The following is a 23,012-nucleotide window of genomic DNA, read 5'->3' as shown; positions in this document are numbered from 1 at the left end:
CGCCTCTGCCTTGGCGCCCACACCGCGCCGAGGGTCTGTGCAAGCGCCTCCCCCCGGGCGGCTTCGGCGGGCACGCGCTGGGAGGAGGGTCCCGGCCGCCCACCCCCCGACATTCGGCGGAGAACCACGTCGACGACACACGTGTTGGGGACGAGGACGGGAACGTGGGGGCCGCAGGTGCAGGCCAGAGCGAGGACATGACCTTCTGCGCTGCTCACGGGGCAGGGTCCGCAGGAGCCGCAGGGACACGGAGGAAGCCAGTCCAAGCCACGGGGACCCGGGCAGGGGCCGCAAGCCCGACGCTGCCACAGGGCCTGGGACAGCCCCCTGGCAGCAGGGGCTCCTTGGAGGACCATCTGAGCCCAGCCTCATTCTCACCCCAGCAACGCGGGAACCAGACACGGGCAGCAGGTGCCCAGCGGGTGTGGGGGGCCGGTGGCCCTTGAGACAGCGAGCAGACGGAAGGTTCTGCACCTGAGCCTCCGTCGTGCTCGGCGGCAAGAGGCCATGTCATAGCCCTGGGAGTGTGGTTAGCAACGTCATGGCCCCCCTTTCCAGATGGTGCCGTGTCACATTCCTGGTTCTACTGCTGCCCTACCACTCCGGGGACCAGGTGCGGCCACACAGGACCCCTGGGCGCCGTACGTATAATTTCCCATGCATGTGCAAGGATTTCAAAATAAAAGTGTGTACATATCTGTTCAAAGTGAGCTCTGCAGCCCTTAATCCTCTTAACACCGGGGCAAGGGGTTGGCGGACAGCCCTGGGTGTGTGGGGGGCGGTTCCTCACAGCAGGACCACCTCCCAACCCGGTCCCAAAAGCTCTGTCCCCAAACGGGCCCCTTCCAGGTTAGGATGCTGTGGGGGGGGGGAGGGGTGCCTTCCAACACCCTCAATGTCTGCTCAGCACCCAAGAAGCCCCTCCAGGAGGTCAGCAGGCCCCAGCGCCCTTCGACAGCTGCCTGCTGAGAATCAGCGTCAGCACCGGCACTAGCACCCCGGCCCTCTGCACAGCACCCCGCCTTCTGAGGTGGTGGAGCAGACTCCCCAGGAGCAGGGGTGTGAGCTCACACTCTTCCGCACAGGCCGAGGGACCTCAGTGCGCCGTGCCCCACGACCTGGGAAGCAGGCACCTACCCTGCTCCCCGGGCCTGTGGGGCATCTGTTCACCAAGGGAAGCATTAGGGCGAGCATCCTGTGGACGTGACGTGGGCTGCCCACCTGCAGGGCCATGTGAGGACCAGGGGCCCGGAGCCAGATGGAAGCTGGCTCCAGGCGTGCCTGGAAGGCACCATCCCACAGATGCTGTGTCCCGACGTGACTGGCCGCAAAGCACAGTGAGGGGCGAAGGCGATGAAACTTGCCTCACGCCCTCCCCAGGTGCCAACAGCAGATCCCTGTGTGCGAGCATCGGAGACATATCCACAGACCAAACGACTCCTTGCGAGAGGCTCTAGGTCCTGCAAGTGGGCCTCTTTAACCCAGAATCGCATGGTTTCCAGCATGGCCCTTGTCACGCTGCACCCACAGCTTGGACGAGCGGAACAGCTCTTGCCCCCCACATCCTCCGCTGTCCCCCTCCCTGCCAGCCAGGCCGCCGGTCTCACATGAGGCCAGCTCAGTGGGGTGTTGTCCCTCACACAACACCCCATCTTACAGTCTCCTGAATCCAGCCTCCTGCCTGCCCCAAATAGCACTGGATCGCTCCTAACTGAAATGATAGACAAGAACGGTTTTTACTTTTAATTACTGATAACAGGGCGACGTGCAGATATCAATAATGACGTCACATGAGCAGTAGCACGTTGCATTTACGTTTTATTTGTGTAGGCAGCACTGAAAATACATGAGGCCTTCATGGGCACATTTTCCACAATAAGCAGTAAACACCAGTCCACACCACCTCCCCAGCAAAGCCAAACAAAGCCAACTTCTCCACAGTAGTCATCTTAAAGGCTGCACTCATTTCTGGCTCTCACGCCCATGACACGGCCACAGATGCAAGTCCCTGGCACCCCTCAATCCCACCCAGGCTCTGCCCGGGGCCCTCGCTGCCGCGCCACGTGAGCACACACTCGTGTTGAGGCGGAGAAAGGCCCGGGCAGGGCACATGCAGGGAAGGTTAAGGCAGCGCAGGATCTAGTCAGTAACAGAGGGTTAAGAAACAGCTGATCATGCAAAGGCAGAAGCACAGGAAACCGCACAGAATCTTGCCAGGAAAAAAAAAAAAAAGTTTGCAAAGGAGACAATGTTTACAGATGGAAACATTTCCTCCTGCCTCCTTGTTCGTATCTTCTTGCCAGAGTGTATGTGTGAACACCCCAGCGTGACCCAAACTATGACCCAGAGATGGCATTTACCCAACAACATTCTGTAGGATCCCGTGTATGTGCTAAGAAGAATTAAGGGTCCAAGGAAAAAAAGATGGGATTTAGCAAAACTTAAACAATATTTGAAGTCAAGTTCAGGCTAGAGATTAAAACTACGATAAATATAAGGAATGACTTTACATCTAAAGTGATTCACCTCCGGGGCCCCCACGGATGTGGCCAGGCCACTCTGCAGAGCTGCTTGGAGGTCTAGCCCCGCCCCCTGGTCTGAAGGACGAGCACCCTGGAGGCTGTGACCCAACGCACGATGCCGCTCGGTCACCCTGCCCTTAACTACGTGCTGGCTCCCAGAAATCTACCGCCATGAAGAAAGAAAGTCATTCCGAGAACACACACTCTGTTATCTGCCGGCACCTGTCACACCCCTAGCGCTAGAAGTGTCTCAGTAGTTGGTGTCACGTTGAGCAGCTGAAAAGAAGGCGCTGGGTCCTTAACCACCAGCGGAGACGAGATCGGGTTTAGTGCCGGGAGAAGCGAGGGCAGTCCAGGCAGGCTCCACGCCTGTACCACCGCCACCCGCGACCGTCACTCCCATCTCCTGCCGTCCCTGCGCTGCGCTGCGCTGCCTGAGGCGTCCTCCGCATCCCCGTGCTGAGAAGGTGTGGTCTCGGGACAGGGGCCAAGCAGGTGCCGCTACCTAACGTGCGCACTACCACACGGAGCCGGCCTGGGCGCCGCCTCGGGCAGCGCAGGCATGGCTGCAGTCCGTCTAGTGCTTGCCTTTGGTCGACTTCTTCTTCTTGGATTCCTCTCTCTGCTTCTGCTTCTTCCTCTTGCCACCTTCTTTGAATCCTAAGGAAACATGGCTCGTGAAACACTGTGCAGAACAGTGGCTGCTTCCCCACTAAGAGGCAAACATGTTTCCAAATACTCCCCCGTGTTTAAAAAAAAAAAGACACAGTAAAGTCAGGTCTCTTCGCTTCTCTCCAGGCCACACCTGGAGTTCAACAAAACCACCAGCTGCCTCGTTCCACTGCACAGTGCAGCCTCTGACCCGATTCAAAGAGCACCACAGCCATGCAGGGGGCGGGCGTTCAGCCCACGCTCCCCTCTGCTCACCTTCGACAGCCCCACCCTGTGCCTCCACGAGACCCTGCACCCCTGCGCGGCCCCCGCAATCCACCGGGCAGGGCGGACTCCGCCCCAGGGGTGGGGTCCCTGCAGCCCCGGCCAGACCAGAGTCCCGCCCGCAGGGGCAAGCCCGGCTGCGGGCTCATTTCCACGGGTTCCGGGCTGTTCATTCCCATTCCTCATCTAAGGATGAGAACCTTCCATTTTCCCTGTGCCGTGGACTTAACGTGTGCTTGGCTGAAGGTGAAGGAGAGACAGGTGAATGCACACTTCCTCACCCTCTGGAGAGCCCTGGCTTCGGTTCCGCAAAAATAACTCAGGACCTTGTGCGCAATTGGTCCAAACTATGTGGTGGAAGAACAGCAAACCGGCACACGGGCTGGATGCAGATTTCAGGTAACAAGGCTGTATTTAAATGGCCTGACTGGACAGGACGAGGGGCAGAACCACCCCGGTCACTGTGGGACTGGGCCTTAACACACTCGGGCCCCTGAACCTGCCCGAAGACCATGTGAAAGCACTCTCGGGATTTTAAAGGACGCGGCCACATCCTGGAGCACCCTCTCCCATCCAGATGGGGCTGACAGTCTGTCAGCAGACGCCACAGGGGCACGACGCTCAACCTTCTGCAGAACCACAATCCCAGGCACGAGGGTCCTCTGTCAGTTAGATGGGGGCTGACAGCCAAGGCACAAGGAGCCCCCGACACCTGCCCCAGGCTTGGCTCATGGTCTCACCACCTGCTGCCAGGGCGATGCCTGTGAGGGCGGTCTGCTCACCCCTTGACAGCACTGAAGGAGACCACACGCGCCTCAGTAACGCCAGGCCTCAGAGCCGCTTAGTCCTCACTCGAGTGACGCAGGAGGCTCTATGCTCCCCAGTCCTTCTCCGCCTTCCCCTGCAGCCTGTGCGCCTGAGGTTCCACGCAACCTGCGTGTCTCACCTGGGGCTGTTACACCTGCCAGACACCCAGGGCCCTGTGTGTAGGAAGCTGCCTCGGAGTCTTCAATGGGAGGGAGAAGACAAAGGGCTAACCCACTCGGCAGGGCAAGGGTGAGGGCAGGCAGAGGGCTCACCCACAGCCGCACACGGAGGCAAATCCAGGGAACGGGCCCCAAAGGTCATGATCAAGGGGCGCGGCGGAGGGAGAACAGCCTCGGAGGCATCAAACAGGGAACCAGAGCTAGTCTGGGGAACGTGTCAGTGGGTCCATTACTGGAGGTGATTACACGTAGGAGGCACAACGAGGTGACACCAAGATGGCCCCATTCGGTCCCAGGTGGGCCCCAGGCCGGCCATGAGTGGCCAGCAACGGCCAGTGGCTTCGAAGGAACACACGTGGGGTTCAGAGGCCTCACGTGTGACTGTCTGGAGGCTCGGCTGACTGTGGGCATCTCTTCTTAGAGGGGAGGACGGCCTCCCCTTCCCCACCAGACTCAATTACATGTAAAATAACCTGAGAAGAAAAAGAAAAACCTGCTAACCTACTACGGAGGGAGAGATCTTTCCTAGCCCTGGGGCTCGGGACACCGGTCAGAGCAAGGCGACAGAAGTCCCGCCCCCCCTCTACGCTCCCTGTGCCGTCCAGGCAGGCTCTGCTCAGCTGCTGACTTCCAGGCTCAATGATGACAACCGAGCCTGAGGGAGCAGAAGGCCCCAGAGGAACACGGGGCGGCCATGGGGCCAGCTGCTGAGGCCCGACCCTCTCCTGCCTCCACCTGACCGCCGTGGCCACCACTGCAGTCATGAAATCCTAACACCTGACCCAGAAGGGGCCTTGGGCACACGCGGGGCAGAGCTGGGCTCGGTACTGCTGCGGCCCCAGCCCCTCCCCCAGAGAGCCCTTGCTGTCACAGCGCACCTCACTCCAAGTCCCCATTAACATGTCACTTCTACCACAAGGCTCTGTTAAGATGACAACAGAAAGGGCGCCTGGATGGCTCAGTTGGTTAAGCGACTGCCTTCGGCTCGGGTCATGATCCTGGGGTCCCGGGATCGAGTCCCACATCGGGCTCCCTGCTCCGCGGGGAGTCTGCTTCTCCCTCTGACCCTCCCCCCTCTCATGTGCTCTCTTCTCTCTCTCATTCTCGCTCTCTCAAATAAATAAGTAAATAAAATCTTTTAAAAAAAAAAGATGACAACAGAAAAATAACTTGGGACAAACTAAAGGAATTTCAGCACAAATGACAAGATTCTGGGGGTGCGGAGCTAGTGCCCCTGTGACCCAGCTGACATGTCCCACCCGTGCATCTGGTGCACGTGAGGGACACCGACCAGCCCGAGGCTACAGACCAGTCCCAAGGCCTCGCAGCCACGGGACCCTGCTCAGGCACTGGCCGCAACCACCCCTCCTGCCGGTTGCCTCAAAGACAGGGGCCAACGGCAAGCAGAGCCGAGGTGCCTGGGGCTCTCCAGTCACTACGGAGGCAAGTTCCCAGAGCTGACCAAGAAAAACAAGTTTAATTTACCCCGACAGCCAAGTCTGTTTGCAGGAGCTCCAACACTGGAGGGAGCCAAGGGCCTGGTGCTCAGACAGGGGGCCCAGGGCAGAGGCTCCACAGGGACCGGCCGTGGGGGCCACTAAAAGCACGCGACCCCATTCCCAGGTCCCCCCGACCCCGCCCCAAGCCACACCTGTGGCACAAACCTCGAGGGGCATCCAAACCAACCCAAATCTACCTGCTCTGTCACAAGGCAGGGCAGCAGCAAAGCAAGTTTTCACCAAGGCCTCCCCTTGGTGAAAGACAAAGCAGTAGCGTGATTATGGGGACAGAGACACCTTTCGGATGATGAGGATCTAAAGCTGCAGGACAATAGGGTGGCAGCGCGGGGCCGGGACTCCGAAGAGCCCTGGGACTTAGAGGTCGACACCCGGGTCACATCCAGGTGAGGCGGGCACTGCTGGGCTCCGCGGGGCGGAGGGCACAGTGGGGTCCACAGTAAAGCAGAATCACTGGGATAGTCTCTGAAAATATCTGTGTTCTGGGACAAAGCATACGAGGGAAAGGGGCCTGCCCACCACCCGGAGTTCCTGCAAGGCTGGTGCATTCACAGAACAGCCGCCCGGCCATGTCCGCGCCTCCTCGCTGGTCGGACACCCCTCACCAGTACCACCAGGCGGGCTTCGGCCAGGCCGGACGGCTCACACCAAGGATCCCTCATGGAAGGAAACGTTTTAAAGCCCCGTGAGTTCTTAGCAGAGAAGCATGTTAGGTACATAAATTAGTATCATTAAAAAGACCGACTTAAAAAGCTGCCCAAAGCGGCCGGCAGCGTGGGACACCAGGCAGCTGAGCCTCTGCACCATGCTGCGCTCCACAAGGCCAAGCGCCCCACAGCAGGCCTGGCTCACGCGCTTCCTTCAAACCCCATGCATGGAAAAAAACAAAGCTAAAGGATCAATTCTATTCTTTTAGTTGTGAATTCTTCTTCATGTTGAGTACCTTTAATTTTCCTTCTCAACAATTCCATGTTCCTGACGCACCCTGTCTGTGCGGGGTCCACACATGAAAAGCACGAACCCTCTCTCAACACTGGACTCTGACCGTGTCCAGGTGACGCACGGTGTGCGACCCCAACAGCGCAGCAGGTGGGCGGGACAGTTGGCCAGGAACACAGCGCAGTGGCCCGTGAACGGCCACACCAGCCAGTCAAGACCGCGCTGCCTGCCACCAACTCCTGCACCGCGGTGGCCAACCCACCCAACACCCGCCCGCCCCCCACCCCGCCCCGAGCAGAGACACCACTGCTCCCCACGCTGCACTGGGACCCTGACCTGGATCCCGAGTCTTTCGGCTGTGTCGGCCACGTGGGAAACCCTCCCAGAAGCAATCAACTCAGAGTCCAGAGGAGCACAGCTGAGGTGAGAATGCACCATCAGCCCAGAATAATCGCTTCCCAGAGCTGCCAGGCCGCCTCCATGCCACACGGCCAACGGCAGGCTCCCAGGGGCCACTCCATCTAGTGGCTGTTCCGGTGTGGAGGCGCCCAGGGACCAAGTTCCTTCCTGTGCGCATGTTCTTAAGAAGAATCACTTGGAAACGCGGCCCAAAGCCGCCATGCAGCGCCTCCAGACTACACGGGAGCACACAGGCTGTCTGGCCCAGGGGCGGTGTCCAGGTGTCCCCAGACAAGGGTTCGTGCGGAGCTCCAGGGAGTCTGCTGGGGGGAGCCCGAGCCCCCCTTTATTACTGGCTGGCACCGGATCTGCAACAGTGGACCAAGAGCTGGAAATGGTTTGTGCAGGGAACTGAAGCCTTCTGTTGGCAGGAAGGAGACCCTGAAGGTGATGGTCTGACTAACCTGGAGGATGTTCACCAGCTTTGCATCCAAATTTGCGATTTTGTGCCACATTCTTTTCTCACTTAGTCTGTTAACTCTTCCTTTGGGGCAGCTTAGAAAGTCAACCGAAGTGTCTGGCTCAAGCTCACAATACATCTGTATGAAATTCAGGTCTTTAATTTCTTGTGACTTAACCCTGACGCTCTTTTCAAGACCCCGTTACTCATGGTGACTCAACAGCATCAGAACCCCACCCCCCGGAAGGTGTTCTGGCTGTCCCAACCCCACCAGGGAGGGGCTATGCTCCAGGAATACAAGGCAAGCCTTTAAGCCTCCCAACAGCCAAGGAAAAGGGGCTGGATGTCCGTCCCCCGCTTCTTTTGTCTAAGACTTGTGCCAGGGTCAAAAACATGCCTGGACGGGACCTGATGGTAAAAACTGACAAAACCATGAGATTTCAGGGAGAAGAATGAAAAACGCTAGTATCCCAGGATTCTCCAGCAAGGCTAATTTATTCTGTACTTGGCAGGTGTAGTCTCCGAGGATCTAGAGCAAACAAGCAGCTTCGCCTGGGAAGCATGGGTCTCACTCTGAACTTGCGAGATCTGCCCTTCGGACCCGCTCTGCTGGTGATGGTCCCACATCCTGCCCCAGGAGCCTGGCTGTCTGGCGAATAAGACTCCACCAGGGAGGCCCATCTCTGCACACCTGATTCTTGGGAACTGGGATATTCCAACCCAGTACATAGGTTTATGGGGTCCTTCCAACCAGACAGACATAGCTCCTTAAAAATCACTGTTCAGGGGCGCCTGGGTGGTTCAGATGGTTAAGCATCTGCCTTCGGCTCAGGTCACGATCCCGGGGTCCTGGGATCGAGTCCCGCATCGGGCTCCCTGCTCCTCGGGAGCCTGTTTCTCCCTCTGCTTCTCTCTCTCTCTCTCTCTCTCTCTCTCCCCCCCCCCGTCTCTCATGAATAAACAAAATCTTAAAAAACATATATATATTAAAAAAAAAAAAATCACTGTTCAAACAGTGATCTGTTCAAGCAAACCGAGTCTACAACCCTGCCCCCTGCCACAGCCCCTGACTACCACACTGCCCCCTGTCCAAAGACCACTCGGTACCAAGAGCTGACAGTCGATGCTAGGAAAATGTCCACATGCTCATTCAAGGAAGAATGAGTTCTTTCTGAATCCGTACAGCTCTTCCAATTCCCTCCATTTTTCATTCAATTACATAGGAAAAGGCTAACGTCTCCCAACGGTCCATCTCTTTGTGTTAGCACCACTCCGGGCCAGAGCTGGGGGCGTGTGCACAGCCCCGTGTACGCTCTCTGCTGTGGTTCGAAGCCCCAGGACACCCGTGGTCAAGTGACTGCCACATTCCTTCTGTCCTCTGCAAAACCCTACCAAGCACCTCCGCTTGATCTGAGGACGACCAGAAGGAGCTGCGAGGGACCAACTGCCCGATAGAAAGTTCTGGGGCAGGAAGGGGCCCAACCTCATCCTTCTAATGCCCAGCTGCGATGGTGTGTTCTGTGGAGGCCCACAGCATGAGCCTCGCACGTACCCTGACGTCACCCTGACACAGGGGACCGAGGACGGATGTCTTCGTCTACCACATAGCACGCTGCGGGCACCGTGGCGGCTCCCGGTGGCGACAACCAGGATGGGCACAAACGTGTCACACGAATGAGTAATTCAAACTCATCTGACACCGGCCCTGCAGAATGCAGGTCAAAGCTATGGCACAGACATCTCTCAGAAATGACCCAGAACTTTCTATGGGGAATTCCCTTCAAAGATCCATCTGGGCTCCATTAGAAATTACAAGCCAAGAAGCGGGAGGAAGGCAGAGCCAGGGCTCTAGAGCAATGGGGTCGTGATCACCCAGCGCGTCCAGAGGCCACAGAGGAAACACTACAGCTCCACCTGGGAGGAAGGCGGCCACGAGGTGTCCAGGAGGGGTGCTCCGTTCTATTTTTAACCAAGCGCAAGTGAAGGCACGAGGGCCAGGAAGCAAATGCAGAACATTCCATCACCAAGACTGCAAGGGGCCCATCGTTCAGTGAGCGGCTCAGAGCATGTGGCCCGTCCAAGTTGCAAGAGCTCAAGCACGAAGTGCAAAGTGACAAAAAGGAACATTCCAAGTAGAAGCGGCACCTGTCATCCTCTGCCCAAGACAACACACTGCATACCACTGTGGAAGACTGGCACCCCGTTTTAATCGGGGGATCTCCCAGGAGGGGAGCCGAGAGCAAGGGGCCTCCTCCCGCCGCCACCATGCTCTGAGGAGCCTCTCGCGGGCCCCGCCAGCCCCGCCCCGCTCAGGTCAGGACACAGCAGCACAGGAGTGATTTAGGTCCTCTCTGGTCTCGGGAGGGAAGGTAACCGTCCCCTCGGGGAAGCTCCGCATCGGTTCCCTTTTGCACACCTGCACAGAGCACGGAGGGGTCCCAGGGGCTGCTGGTGGCCCGCTGGCTGCCTGGCTCGTCCTCCTCTTCACGCGTGTGGAGAGACTCGGGTTTGGGCAGGGAGGCCGGCCTGTGTGGCCTCGGTGAGGGGCCGCTGGTGCTGGCGGGCTGGGCGGGCAGCGCACTCTGGCCTCTGCGCCGGCACTCCTCCAGGAGAGCGTCCTCATCGGCCACACCTGCAAGCACAGGACGGGGCGGGCGTGAGCTCGCACTGCTCCTCTCTCCACCCCGGCACGCAGCACCTGCCCTGGGGGCCCCCACTCCCCTGCAGGAGGAGAAGGAAGATGCTGAGTCCACCACCTGTGCTATCAGGGCCTGAGACGGGGCTGTGGACAGGCCCGGGACACAGCTGCTCGTACACGCCCCTGCACACGCACGCACGCACACACACACACACACACACACACACACACACGACTTCACGCGTTGTCAGAGCACATGTCCTACTGAAATCCGTCAGGGGCCAGACTGCCCATGAAAATTTGTCAAAACTGACCAGTGGTTATCACCCTGCAAGGAAAGGGCTCCAGATGCTGCCTCCCATCCCGTTCACGGGCAGCCTGAATTCTAGAACCTGTCCATCTAAGGGGGGGAGGGGTTGGCTGGCTGGGAGGTGGGGGCCTGACGGCCCGTTTCCCCGCCCACGCGGGTCGTCTGTCACCCCAGGGACACATCCAAGATGGGACAGTCCTCACTGCTCTCAACGCTGTGTGTCTACTGGTCTTTAGAAAACAGAAAGCAGTTTTGCACATTAAACACCAGGAACCAAGTCAGAAAACAAGTTATAATTGTCACTGAATGATCTCAAATTTCACTCTCTGAAGGCTCTTGATGACCAGGTGCGCAGGTTGAGAGAAAGGTGCCATATGAAGGCAGCAGCAATGCTGTCACACCCCCATCTCAGGGAACAATGGGCCCAAGGGCGCTCCCCAAGCCTCGTACCCACCCTGCCCCGTGGAGGGAGGTGGGGGCGTCCGCTATACAGGGCGCAACAGTCATCAGACGCCCAGCCAGCCAGCTCACAGAACCCGAGCCCAAAGAAGTGCACTGAGAGGCCACCTCCCTCCAAGCATGACCTCCAGCGTGGCACGGAGCGTGGACTGTCCTGTTCCCGCCTTCCCCGTCGGAGCCCCAGCTCCCAACGCTCCTGAAACGCAGACGAGTTTTTACCACACAGGTGTCGGCATACGGCTCATTCACCCCAGGTGCGAGGCTCAGCGCGGGGAAGACAGCGCCCACCTAGATTACTCTGGAGGGCGTGAAAGCACTTCTCACGGGTCAACTTCCGAGCCACAAGCACTGGCCCCAAGCCCTGGTGTGACCTCTGCCCTCGCATCAGAGCGCCGGCCACTGGAATCACGGCCACACTGGTGAGAGGCAGGCGGGCGGGCTCCGTGGTCCCAGCACGCACACCAAGCTCGGAAACTACTGGAGAAATAGGAAGTCCTGGGGCAGCCTGCATCATGCGACTGGCATTTTAGAGGTTTTCCAAAGTGAGTCTCAGGTTCCTCAGAGAGCCTCTGAAAATCCCCCACAGCTCCGGACACCCTGGGCCCAACACATGTGCTCCGGGCTTTCTGGCACTTGGACCCCCCCCCCAAGCCCTGCAGCGAGGCTGGGCTAAGGGCCAGCGTCCTGTTCTCTCCCAGCTACCATGCACGTGTCCCACGTGTTGGCCGAAACGGAAATGTTAGTTTTGGAGCCGTTTAACCAGGCAGACCGTCAAGGGGGCAGGGAATGCTCGGCGGTCCCATGCACGTGGCCTGGACAGACGTTTTCATTTTTTTTCTTAATTTTATTTATTTATTTGAGAGAGAGAATGAAAGACAGAGAGCACATGAGAGGGGGGAGGGTCAGAAGGAGAAGCAGACTCCCCGCTGAGCAGGGAGCCCGACGCGGGACTCGATCCCGGGACTCCAGGATCATGACCCGAGCCGAAGGCAGTCGCCAACCGAGCCACCCAGGCGCCCAGGACAGACGTTTTCAGTGAGGACCTCGGACCCACTGAGGGTTTCTCAGAATCAAATCCAATGACTGAGAGAACACGGATACCCCAGGCCTGGCAGGCACATCCCCTCTGGGGCAGGTGCCTCAGCCAAGGACCAGCCCGTGTCTGCAGCAGGAAGGCGCCCATGCGCGGGGCCAAGGTCGAGGTTGGGGGAGCACTCGAGGGAAGCCCATCTCTTGGGGGGGGGGTCTGTGATCTGATTATGTGGCCTTGTGTTGTTTTTGGCAAATAAAATACAAGTACGACTCCCAAATACATGGTGTAGGTGCCAAGGAGCTGGCGATGAGTAGTAACCGCTACATGGTGACCTGACTTCAAAGCCTGCATTTGCAGTGGGGAGTGGAGAAGGGCAGGGAGCCAGGACCTCGGTGTCTGCAGGCGCCTCGGCTGCAAGCCGTGCTCAGGGAGGGGCCTGTGGCCGTGGCACCCGAGCTCACACCACGACCAGCTTTGTGCCCTGAACGTCAAGGCACATGCTCAGCTCCTCTCCACCTTGAAGGAGGCGGGAAACCTGCGAGGGCAAACGGGCCGCCCCTCCGGGTCCCACACCATCACACCTTGTAATCAACAGTGATCACAGCATCAAATGTCAGCACAAGTTCAGAACATGGTCAGTACCTCTCCATGTGGGCTTGGCTTTGTGAGTGGCTGGCGGAGGAGGCCGGGGGCTCGTGGGGGGAGTCGCACCCTTCCCAGCTTACTTACCCCAAAAGTTCAGGAACACTCAGATCCGAGTCTCCCCGCCAGCCGTTCCGGCACAGGCCGGAGAGGAGGTGGCCTTTTCCCTGCCACCTCCACAAGCACCTGCAGCCACCGCGGCCAAGGATCACCCCCCACAGAAGAGCAGGGAGCTGGTCTGAGCGCAGACCACTGGCCTCGCTTCCGTCACTTACGGTGCAGAGAAGGTGGGCGTCTGCTGCTGGACACAGGCCCCCACAAGCTGGAAGGCCGCCACGGGGCCACACGAGCCACTGTGTGGGAAAGCAGCACCAGGCCTGGGCCGTCCTGCCCATCACCGGTTCTCGCTGCACTAAACCACCTGCTCGCCCCAGGCCCAGGACGGGCACGTACACCAGCTTCCAGGGCCGCATCATGTCGGGGGTTTGCTGTGTGGTGAGAAACCAGAAGCCTCGGGGCGCCTGGGTGGCTCAGTCGTTAAGCGTCTGCCTTCGGCTCAGGTCATGATCCCAGGGTCCTGGGATCGAGCCCCACATCGGGCTCCCTGCTCGGCAGGAAGCCTGCTTCTCCCTCTCCCACTCCCCCTGCTTGTGTTCCCTCTCTCGCTGGGTCTCTGTCAAATAAATAAAATCTTTTAAAAAAAAAAAGAAACCAGAAGCCTCTAAGATGTTAAGCTCGATGATATTCTGAGAATGCCTTGAATATGCAGAGACCGAAAGCAGGTGCACGTTGAAGGTTTCTGTCCGCTCCAGACTCTGGGCGAAGGTGCCGCGTCTCCCACGCCTCTCGGATCCAGACACACTCAGGGCACAAGAGGCAAGCACGTCCCTGCCTCCAGGACTGCACAGGAAGCCGGAGTCCTGCAGGGGCTCCCAGGCCCCAGGCGCCCAAGCCTGCCCACCGGCTCCGACCAGAGGCTCAGTGCCTGTCCTCCCCACACCCAACCTCCTGGGCACACCCTAGTGCTGCTGCAGCTCAGGCCTCTCGCCCACGAGGCTCCTTCCCTCGAGCCCCGCTGCAGAGGCCCTGCAGCAGGAACTACCACGCAATCAGGGTGGGTGGCTGGGGCTGAGCACTAGGCTGCCGGGTCCACAGTGCCCCTTTCAGAAATAGAGGAAGGACACACAGCTGAGCACCTGCTGTCCCACACGTCACTCTCTTCCTGATATACACAGTCGACCCTTACAGGGGACACAGTGACCTGTATGCTCCCCCAGGCCGGCCGTGCCACTGAGAGCTCCTTGGGTCTGGAGCAGGGGCAATCAGGTCACTGACCCCACAGAGTTCCCACAAAACTTAACAGTATCTCAAGAACCAGGAAAAATGATTCAGGGAAAGGAGATAAAGGACAGAAATGAGAAGCAAAGATTAAATCGCGGTCTTACCCCAAATCTTCACTGGATACTTTCTGCAAGGCCTCAGTCCACACGTGCGCATTCAAGCACTCACCGAGTCCACTACATGTGCGGTATGCTTGCAGGCGTTGACAAGGTTACGAAATGGGGCCACCACCCTCGCCCTGATGGTAGCACGTATGCCCAAGTTTGAGGAAAGGGATGCAAGTGCTGGTTTTAAGAAGAATGCGGGTTATGATGGACTGGACCGTTTGGAGCCCCAGGGCAATGCCATCGCTCCCGTGGCAGAGCCTCTGGTCCTCACCACGAGGCGGGAAGCCTGCCTGCGCCCCCCCAGGCTGAGCACCGGGCTGTGGACTCCACGTGCCAGGACCTGAGCCGCCCCCCACTGCTCCCCCCACCGCGGCAGAGGCTCGGGGAGGGGGGGGGGAGGGGGGAGGGGAAGGGACTCGACATGAGGAGAGGGAGGAGCATCTGGACCAAGGACGGCCCGCGCCCCGTCTCAGAATGGACTGCGGCACACAGGGGCAGGTCAACCGGTCGTCAGGACCCACTGCTCCTGCCTCGTGGTGACGGAAGAGGGAGCTTGTGAGGGGGGTGAGCACCGCAGGATGGGAACTGGCTTTACCTCACCTCAACTGCAGAGCAGTCTTACCAACCTTCCGAAGCACCAGATTCCGCGCCCCACCCCCCGTCCCCGCCCCCCCCCAAGCCCATCTTCAGAGCCTCTTTGTTCTGCCTTCGGTTCCCACCAAAGCCCCGGGACGCGGCAGTGCCAGGTCGGGGCCGCACCGCTGGGCGAGAGCGTCTGCGGGGAACTCACCGAAGCAACACCCACCAGCACCTCACGAAGCCACAGGGTGCCTGGGGGCCCGGCGTGACTTACAACTTTCTGAATTAAAACCAGACCGACCACGGCCGCCCCTACCTCATCCCCTACAGCCTATGTCACACTTTGGGAAGTCGCGGTTTACTGCTTTTTACGGCCTTTTCCAAAGGTTCAGTACAACTTCACGAATTACTAGACCCTTGCTCTGCTATGGCATTTCCCAGTTTCTACAATTTGAGTTGACCGCTTCGTGTTGTATGAAGGTAATACAAAATACAAATACCTGGAAAAAGTAAGTCACCTCTAGTTCTACAACCCACACAGAATTTACTATCTTGGTGTAATTTCGGCAAGCCTCTTTTCCTGTGTGTGAATTAACTGAACTTTATGTTGCTTACAGGAGTCCGAGGATCTTTTTCATTTGGAAAACTAAATATACCAGCAACAGTCCTGCCCTGCAGCACCAAGTTATAAAATTTAAAAACAAAAACAGGGTCTGCAGTGTCCCAGCCAAAGCACACTGAAATCATTGAGAAACTATGAAAGGAATGCTCAGCAGCTGCTCCATGCGCACAGCCGACCCATCAAATTGCCTCCGTTCTTTCCCCAAATGGAGTCCAGATACAGTGAGTGTACTTTGGCTTGATAATATGCAAATGAAAACAAACTTCCATAGATAAAAACAGAATCCCTTTTCCCAAATAAGTACAATGCAAGAGGCCTTGGTTGTGGCTGCTGTTCCCCGGCAGGGGCGCTGGCAAGGCGGGGGGGGTGCAAATCCCTACTTACTCAAGTCATGAACACCAACACAGTGGGAGATGACACAAACACCCAAAAATGCACCAGTGGTCCATCAGAAGGTTCACTCAAACCTCAGGGCCCGGTCTGTGCCAGGCGCTGCAGACCCACGTGAGACAGGGCTCCTGTTCTCACAGATGCAGTGGAGGACCCACACAGAACACGGTGTCACGGTGAGGCCCACGCCCCCCACCGCGTGCTCAGCAAATCCACAGCATGCAGGGCCAACGGCGAGGGCGCAGTTCTCCCAAGGCGGACAGAACGGACGAGAGCACAGGGAGCAGCAGGGACCAGGGTGTTCCCGGGACGCAGGACAGAGTGGCCATGGAGAGGCCTGGGACAGGAACAGGGACACACAGGCACCACACAGATCCTAAAATGTCTCCTAAGCCAACGGGGTCCCTGAGCGGTTTTCAACAGGGCAACGACTCAATTCCAGCCAGCAGTTGGTGGACACGTGACACAGGGACAACATGCAAGCTGGACCGGGAAGGCAGACCGGCTCATGAAGGGAGGCAAGCACTAGTTCTCCAAGTAAGCGGACACAGGGAAAGCACATCCCGGCTGGTTACATGAAGGGAAACCAAGTCACGGTGGGGCCCAAGCCCTGACAGAGAGGGGCTGCAGTGCTAGGAGCGGGTGCGTGGAACCCCAATCTGGGGTGAAGGCCCGGAAGGGGCCACAACAAAGCAGCCTACAAGGAAGCTGGGCCCTGAACCCCAGAGCTGCTGGCTTCCCCACCAGTACTTCAGCTGAAACCAAGGACAGAGCTCCTTCACCTGGTCCCAGGGGGCTGCACCGCGCCTCCACAGCGTGGCCACCGTACACGACCACCTCTCCCTCGGCCGGGCCTAGCCTACTGCATGTCTCCCATGGCTGGCAGGCAGGGGTGGGTCTTCCAAGGCTCCTGTGTGGCGTAGACCTAATGGTGTTAGACACAGTACAGCCTAGCAACCTCCTGACAAACACGGGGCCGGGGCCACGGCCACGGCTCAGGATACTTCCTGAAGCAGGAGGGCCTCCCAGGGAAACCAGACACAGCACAGCATCTGGGACGAACTGTGCGGACAGGCTGGGGGGACCGGGCTGGATCCCGCTTACCCCGCAGCACCTGCAGAAAGTGTTACGGCGGCAGTGAGGCCAAGGACGCCTGGAACACGGGGCCATCACATGTCCTGTGGCGTCCGGTTGGCTTGAGCACAATCCTAAGCCAGAAAAAGACAATAGAGGCACGCTAGCTAGGGCTTCATTTTTCTCGTCTGTGACTTTGTATCTGATTTATCTCAAGTCACTGGGCCTCCCTCCCAGGACTGGCACCATCTTGTGACGAGGGATCATGTTTGATGCCCTTACCCATAGCAGGAGGCTGCTGACCCCCCACGTACTACCCAAAGGCCACCGAGGACGGAGGATGATGCACAGGAAGGAAATGGTGTGCAAAGTGGAAGGCCACCAGCGCACAGCAGCCCCCCCCCCCAGGCCCCCGAGGTCCCTGCAGCGACCCTGGCGGAGGTCTTGGGGCCACACAGCCCTACCCCAGCTGCAGCAGGGCCTCGAGAGGACAGCATCAGTGTGCGCTTGGGGAGAGGGGAGGAAAATGCCACCTAAACTGTGAATGGAGCCCTTGTGCCCCGAGCAGCCTGGGCTGCTGGGCCTGCTTGCTTGGCCCACGGTCCTTGGTAACCACAGCTCTGAAGCAGGACTTCATGGAGACGGAGAACAGCTGAAGTAATTAACAGTAACGGCAATTAATCTTGAGAAGACGCATCGTAAAGCAGAAGAAACATTCTAGTTCCATAGGTTTGCATATTCATAAAATCTCATTTTTTCTAGTTTCTTCTCAATTACCCCATCTTCTGTCAAATATTGACATCTGTTAAATCTTTTAAAAACCTATTTCAGATGAAGCAAGGCATGTGCCAAGGAACTGCTTCAGTCGTCTGAATCAGAATCACACACTGGCAGTGACCCGGAGACTGTACTCCCCCCTCCCCCGCCCACGGAAAAGGCACACAGCGCCGGCACGCTCCTCCAAGTGCACCATCGCGGTGCCAGGGAACCCAAAGCTCAACTCCCGAGTCCACTCGTTACCAGCAGTGAACACCACTAACAACATTCCCATGAAATTCTCTTTGAAAGAAAATTTAACAGGGGCGCCTGGGTGGCTCAAGTCAGTTGGACGGCTGCCTTAGGCTCAAGTCATGATCCCAGGGTCCTGGGATCGAGCCCTGCGTCGGGGTCCCTGCTCGGCAGGGAGTCTCCTTCCCCTCTTCCCATTCCCCCTGCTTGTGTTCCTGCTCTGTCTCTGTCAAATAAATAAATAAAAATCTTTTTAAAAAATAAATAAAAGAAAATTTAACGGAAAACTAGGGGACACATTAAAACTCCGTGAGGACACAGAGAATCGTGCATGTATGTTAGAGCCTTTGTTACAGCACGTTGAAGGCGCCTCTCTCCAGCCGGGTGGCCCCAGACCACGTTGCTCAGACAGCGGACTGCTTCGATTCCACTTCTGACCCTGGTGTGCCCAGTGGGAAGGCACGTGGCTGGTCAATGGAGCTCGCTCTAGTGAGTTAAGGGCCAAGATATTCTCTCTTTAAAAATCCATCCCTAACAAATTTATTCACTGTAAGAGAATCCTGATGAGGGCGCCTAGGTGGCTCAGTCGTTAAGCGTCTGCCTTCGGCTCAGGTCATGGTCTCAGGGTCCTGGGATCGAGCCCCGCCTCGGGCTCCCTGCTCCGCGGGAAGCCTGCTTCTTCCTCTCCCACTCCCCCTGCTTGTGTTCCCTCTCTCGCTGTGTCTCTCTCTGTCAAATAAATAAATAAAATCTTTAAAAAAAAAAAAAAAAAAGAATCCTAATGAGCGATCTCAAAAAAAATTCAAAGGCAAATTACTAAGAATTAAATCACATTTCACAGTGGGGAAAGGACAGAATTACCATTCATATGGGAAAATAAAAATTAGACTCCATACTTCACTTGGAAATTGTAGATGGACATTTTAAACATTTTTAGAAGGTAAATAAATAGGGAGAGAAATAACCAAACCAAGAGAGGGAAAAAACCCAGCAGAATGAAGTTCACAGAATCGACTAAGTAAAAACTTGCAGTTTCTGAACCCTTCATCCCAAACAGGTGTTTCTTATCTTCTAGGCCATGTTTTGAACGGCAATAAAAACAACAGCCTTAAAGATCAACAGAAATGAACGTTTCGTATGTTGAACTCAGAATTTTAAAAACTCCCATTTATGAACAAAAAGGCTATAAATATTCAAAGTGCAACTAACAAAGAGAATAGGAAGAAAAACGATGAAAATTAAGATACCTGTTAATGGGAAAGTACTAAAAGCTAGTATTTCCAGAAAGAACAGATACAAGGAGAGAAGGAACTCATCACCGAGTGACCGATGCCTCCTGAGCCTCGACGGACAGCCATGCTCCCTGGAAACACAAGGTGCTCAACCGACAAGGAGAAAACGTAAACCAGGGGCGCCTGGGTGGCTCAGTCGTTGAGCGTCTGCCTTCGGCTCAGGTCGTGATCCCAGGGTCCTGGGATCAGGCCCCGCATCGGGCTCCCTGCTCGGCGGGAAGCCTTGCTTCTCCCTCTCCCACTCCCCCTGCTTGTGTTCTCTCGCGCACGCTGTCTCCGTCAAATATATAAATAAAATCTTTAAAAAAAGAGAGAGAAAACGTAAACCAGGAACAGCAGAAAATTGTGAATGTATCAGTAACTGGAAAACGTACCAAGACTAGAGGAGTTCGCAGGCAAGGCGCCTCTCCTCGTGGGGACAGAGCTCACAGAAGGCACCCCAGTGAAACAAAGATCCGGGCTGGACCCTCCTGCACACTCGGGAGCCCCAGGGACTTCAAGTCAGAGAACCCAGCTTCGCCACCCAGCTTTCTCCTTCAACAGAAAAAGCTGCAGCCAAGCACATAATCCCACAAAGTCAACTACTAAAACCAGACTACTGAGAACAAGAGGAAAAACCCCTACTATCAGTATTAATGATTGGGTAAGAAAAAATGGGGGAGGGGGAGGTAGGCGAAAACTAGTAGGGCTTTCTAGCTATAAAAAAATTGATACTTTAAAAAAAAAAAAAAAAGAGTAAGCCAAGGGGCGCCTGGGTGGCTCAGTCGGTTGAGCATCTGACTCTTGGTTTCAGCTCAGGTCACGATCTCAGGGTCCTGGGATCAAGCCCCATGTCAGGTTCCCTGCTCCGCAGGGAGTCTGCTTCTCCCTCTCCCCCTGCCCCTCCCTCCTGCTCGTGCTCACTCACTCTCTCTGCACTTCCTCTCTCTCTCAAATAAATAAAATCTTCTTAAAAAATTCTCTCCCTCCTCCTCTGCCCTTCCCCCGCGTCTAAAAAAATAAAAACAGAGTAAGCCAAAAGTACAGTGAAGCGACTGGATAAAAAGGAATATAAAAACTTACTGTCTTACTCAGGTATACACAACAGCCAGTTAGTAAAGGAAATCAGGTAAGGGTGGGTACCTGGAGCCGACTGTGCCTTTCATTTCGAAGCATTAGGAGCACCCAAGATAGATTTTGAGAACAAGCTGCCCTTCCTGGCAACCACTACAACCGACACAGGGTGATCCCGGCATAAAGCAAGACCAAAAGAACAAAAGGAGAGAGGAGTCCTAAAACAGCTGTATGTCTAACGCAAATGTACAAAAGGAACATGGAAAGGCATGTGGGAGAAAGATGTTTTCAGCACAAATATTCCACGTAAATTAAAGAAGCAAAGAGACAAATACGTGTCAACATACAAGAAAATGAGAGAAAACCTGGTTGTGGAAGATGTAGGATATTAAACCAAAGGTCAAACAAAGCCACTTTTCTGGAGAAGATATTAAGACGACCACACAGTAAGTCCAATGAACAGATGACCCCTGCAAAGAGCCATCTCCTCCAGGGCAGGCGAAGCACTAAGACCCCGCCGGGCCAGGAACCGACGGAACCCCGGAACTGGGAGAAATACGTTATGCTGCCGCTAACCCCAACAAACAAGATGCTCCACCCAATTAATTAACCAAAGAAATGTCCAGTTTAGAAATCACCGGGTCTTTACAAGTTATGTGAGGAATCCATTGTTGACAGGAAAGTATTCTTTGTGGAAAGCGATGTCAAGTTTCATGCACACGTGTCAACCCAACTACTCCACTTCTAGGAACCTAATCTGATGTAACTACTCCCACAAGAACAGACTGGGGGTAAAAGCTGCAAACCACTCTGCCCGGGTGCACAAGGGAATCAGGCCAAGGCCACAAGGCACAAAGGGCGGGCGAGCACACGCCACATACCGGGCCAGCCGGCCCTGCCGGGCACTCTGGAAGCACCTGGGAATCCAATCCCTGCTTGGCAGATGACTGGCAACAACCCACAGGACTCTGCGGGAACTCCTCCTCATGCCTTCTGGACAGTCCTTCGTGCTTTCCCAACACCCCTGAACACATTATCACAGCTCAACAAACTCTGCATGGACCCCTCCAACGGTTCACGAATGAAGGAAAGACAAGGAGAGATGGTAGACAGGACACATGGAGCCCACCGCTCATTCTCTTCCTTCCAGCTCTGGATTTCATGTTAGTGCCCTGGCATCCTACCAAGCAACCCCAAAGTCTCAGATAAGAGGTTATCTGCTCAGGCTCAGGGTTGATTAGCAGCAATGTTCCTAACATTAGGGGCGGGCAGACTGGCCAGGCAGCCTGGCTTCAATGGGGCCCTTGGCACATCCTCCCTGCCACATCAACGCCAGAGAGGGTCAGCTGACCAAGGGAGCAGCTGAGGAGAAGACAACTGAACATCTTTGTTCTGGTGGTCCAGTTTTCTCCTAGGACCTTTGTTAATGCATGTGTATAAGTATATAGTGCCTATGATACTGCGTATTCATGACATGACGGAACACACCATCAATACTGGGAAATACTGGTACTTAATATCCTCTTAGGGGAAATTTACCTCCTAACGACAGACCGGGAAGTCACTGAAAGAACTGCTCGGGGTGCTCACTTCAGCAGCACACGAACATCGGAAGGATAAAGAGAAGATTAGTATGGCCCCCGCTCAAGGAGGACATGCAAATTCGTGAAGTGTTCCAGAGTCTGACGAACACAGGGGAGGGGAAGGAAAAGACAGACAAAAACAGAGGAGACAAACCGTAAGAGAGTCTTAACTCAGGAACCAACTGAGGGTTGCTGATGGGGAAGGGGGTAGGGGGATGGGGTGGCTGGGTGACGGGCATGAGGCACTGGGTATTATAGAAGACGGATGAATCACTAAATTCCACCCCTGAAACCGTGGGGCGCCTGGGTGGCTCAGTTGCTAAGGGTCTGCCTTCGGCTCAGGTCATGGTCCCAGGGTCCTGGGATCGAGCCCCGCATCGGGCTCCCTGCTCCGCGGGAAGCCTGCTTCTCCCTCCCCACTCCCCCTGCTTGTGTTCCCTCTCTCGCTGTGTCTCTGTCAAATAAAAAACAGCAACACACACAAATAAGGAAAAACTGTTTAGGAAAGAAATATAACCACATGACTTGGCACATACATTAAGAATTACACAAACAGGAATGTTGGTGTACTAATACTCAAGACAATCTAACTCTATTATGAAAGAAACAAAATGCGGGCAACGCCCGAGAAACAAGCCCCGCACAGGCTTCAGACTCCACACAACTGCATTTCACCACACGCGTGTGTAGGGGTGGAGGGACAGCGCCAGGAGCCACACTTTTGCTCAGGCCACCATTCCCACCAGTGTGTCGGGCCGCATCTGGGAAAGACTGAAGTTTAACCAACATGCTACGATCCACCCACCCCCACTGTACCAGCTTGTGCACTCAGTCCGCGCACAGGGCAGGAGGTCACCCCACAGTAAGGTGGTTTTCCCAAAGCACCAGGAGAAAGGAGCCAATCCGTCTTCTCCAACATCATCTCCAGCTCCACGGTCCTTCGGCGAGGCTCCCTGCCACTTGCTAAGAAAGGCCTGTGTTCTCTGTGTATCTCCTACCCATGTGTGGAATGCGTTCGGTATCAGGACGCAGTCCCCAGGGGTGCGGTGAGCGTAAGAGGAGGGTGGGGTGGGGAGAAAGACATGATGGCGAGACACACTTTCCTGACACACATCAACCCCA

At 56.2% G+C, this 23,012-nt stretch overlaps 1 protein-coding gene and 1 non-coding gene across 5 annotated transcripts in view; one reads left to right on the top strand and one right to left on the bottom strand.

The window, feature by feature from the left end:
- Positions 1-1,807: 1,807 nt before the first annotated feature.
- Positions 1,808-23,012, bottom strand: part of DNAJB6 (DnaJ heat shock protein family (Hsp40) member B6) — a 70,218-nt gene continuing 49,013 nt past the window's right edge. For 3 of the 4 annotated variants that reach the window (XM_027573387.1, XM_027573384.1, XM_027573385.2), the window contains one exon: positions 10,054-10,391. In XM_027573387.1, the coding sequence (XP_027429188.1) occupies positions 10,069-10,391 (323 nt within the window). In that variant the 3' untranslated portion in view covers positions 10,054-10,068. Of the gene's footprint in view, positions 3,183-10,053; positions 10,392-23,012 lie in introns of those variants that run through there. The other variant, XM_027573386.2, reaches the window with a different exon arrangement.
- LOC113912072 lies at positions 21,890-21,992 on the top strand. Its single transcript, XR_003516695.1, has one exon. It is a non-coding gene; the product is annotated as a U6 spliceosomal RNA (small nuclear RNA).

Source organism: Zalophus californianus, chromosome 12 (genome assembly GCF_009762305.2).
Source record: "Zalophus californianus isolate mZalCal1 chromosome 12, mZalCal1.pri.v2, whole genome shotgun sequence".
In the NCBI taxonomy this organism is placed as follows: domain Eukaryota; kingdom Metazoa; phylum Chordata; class Mammalia; order Carnivora; family Otariidae; genus Zalophus; species Zalophus californianus.
This window is presented reverse-complemented; position numbering and strand designations above follow the sequence as displayed.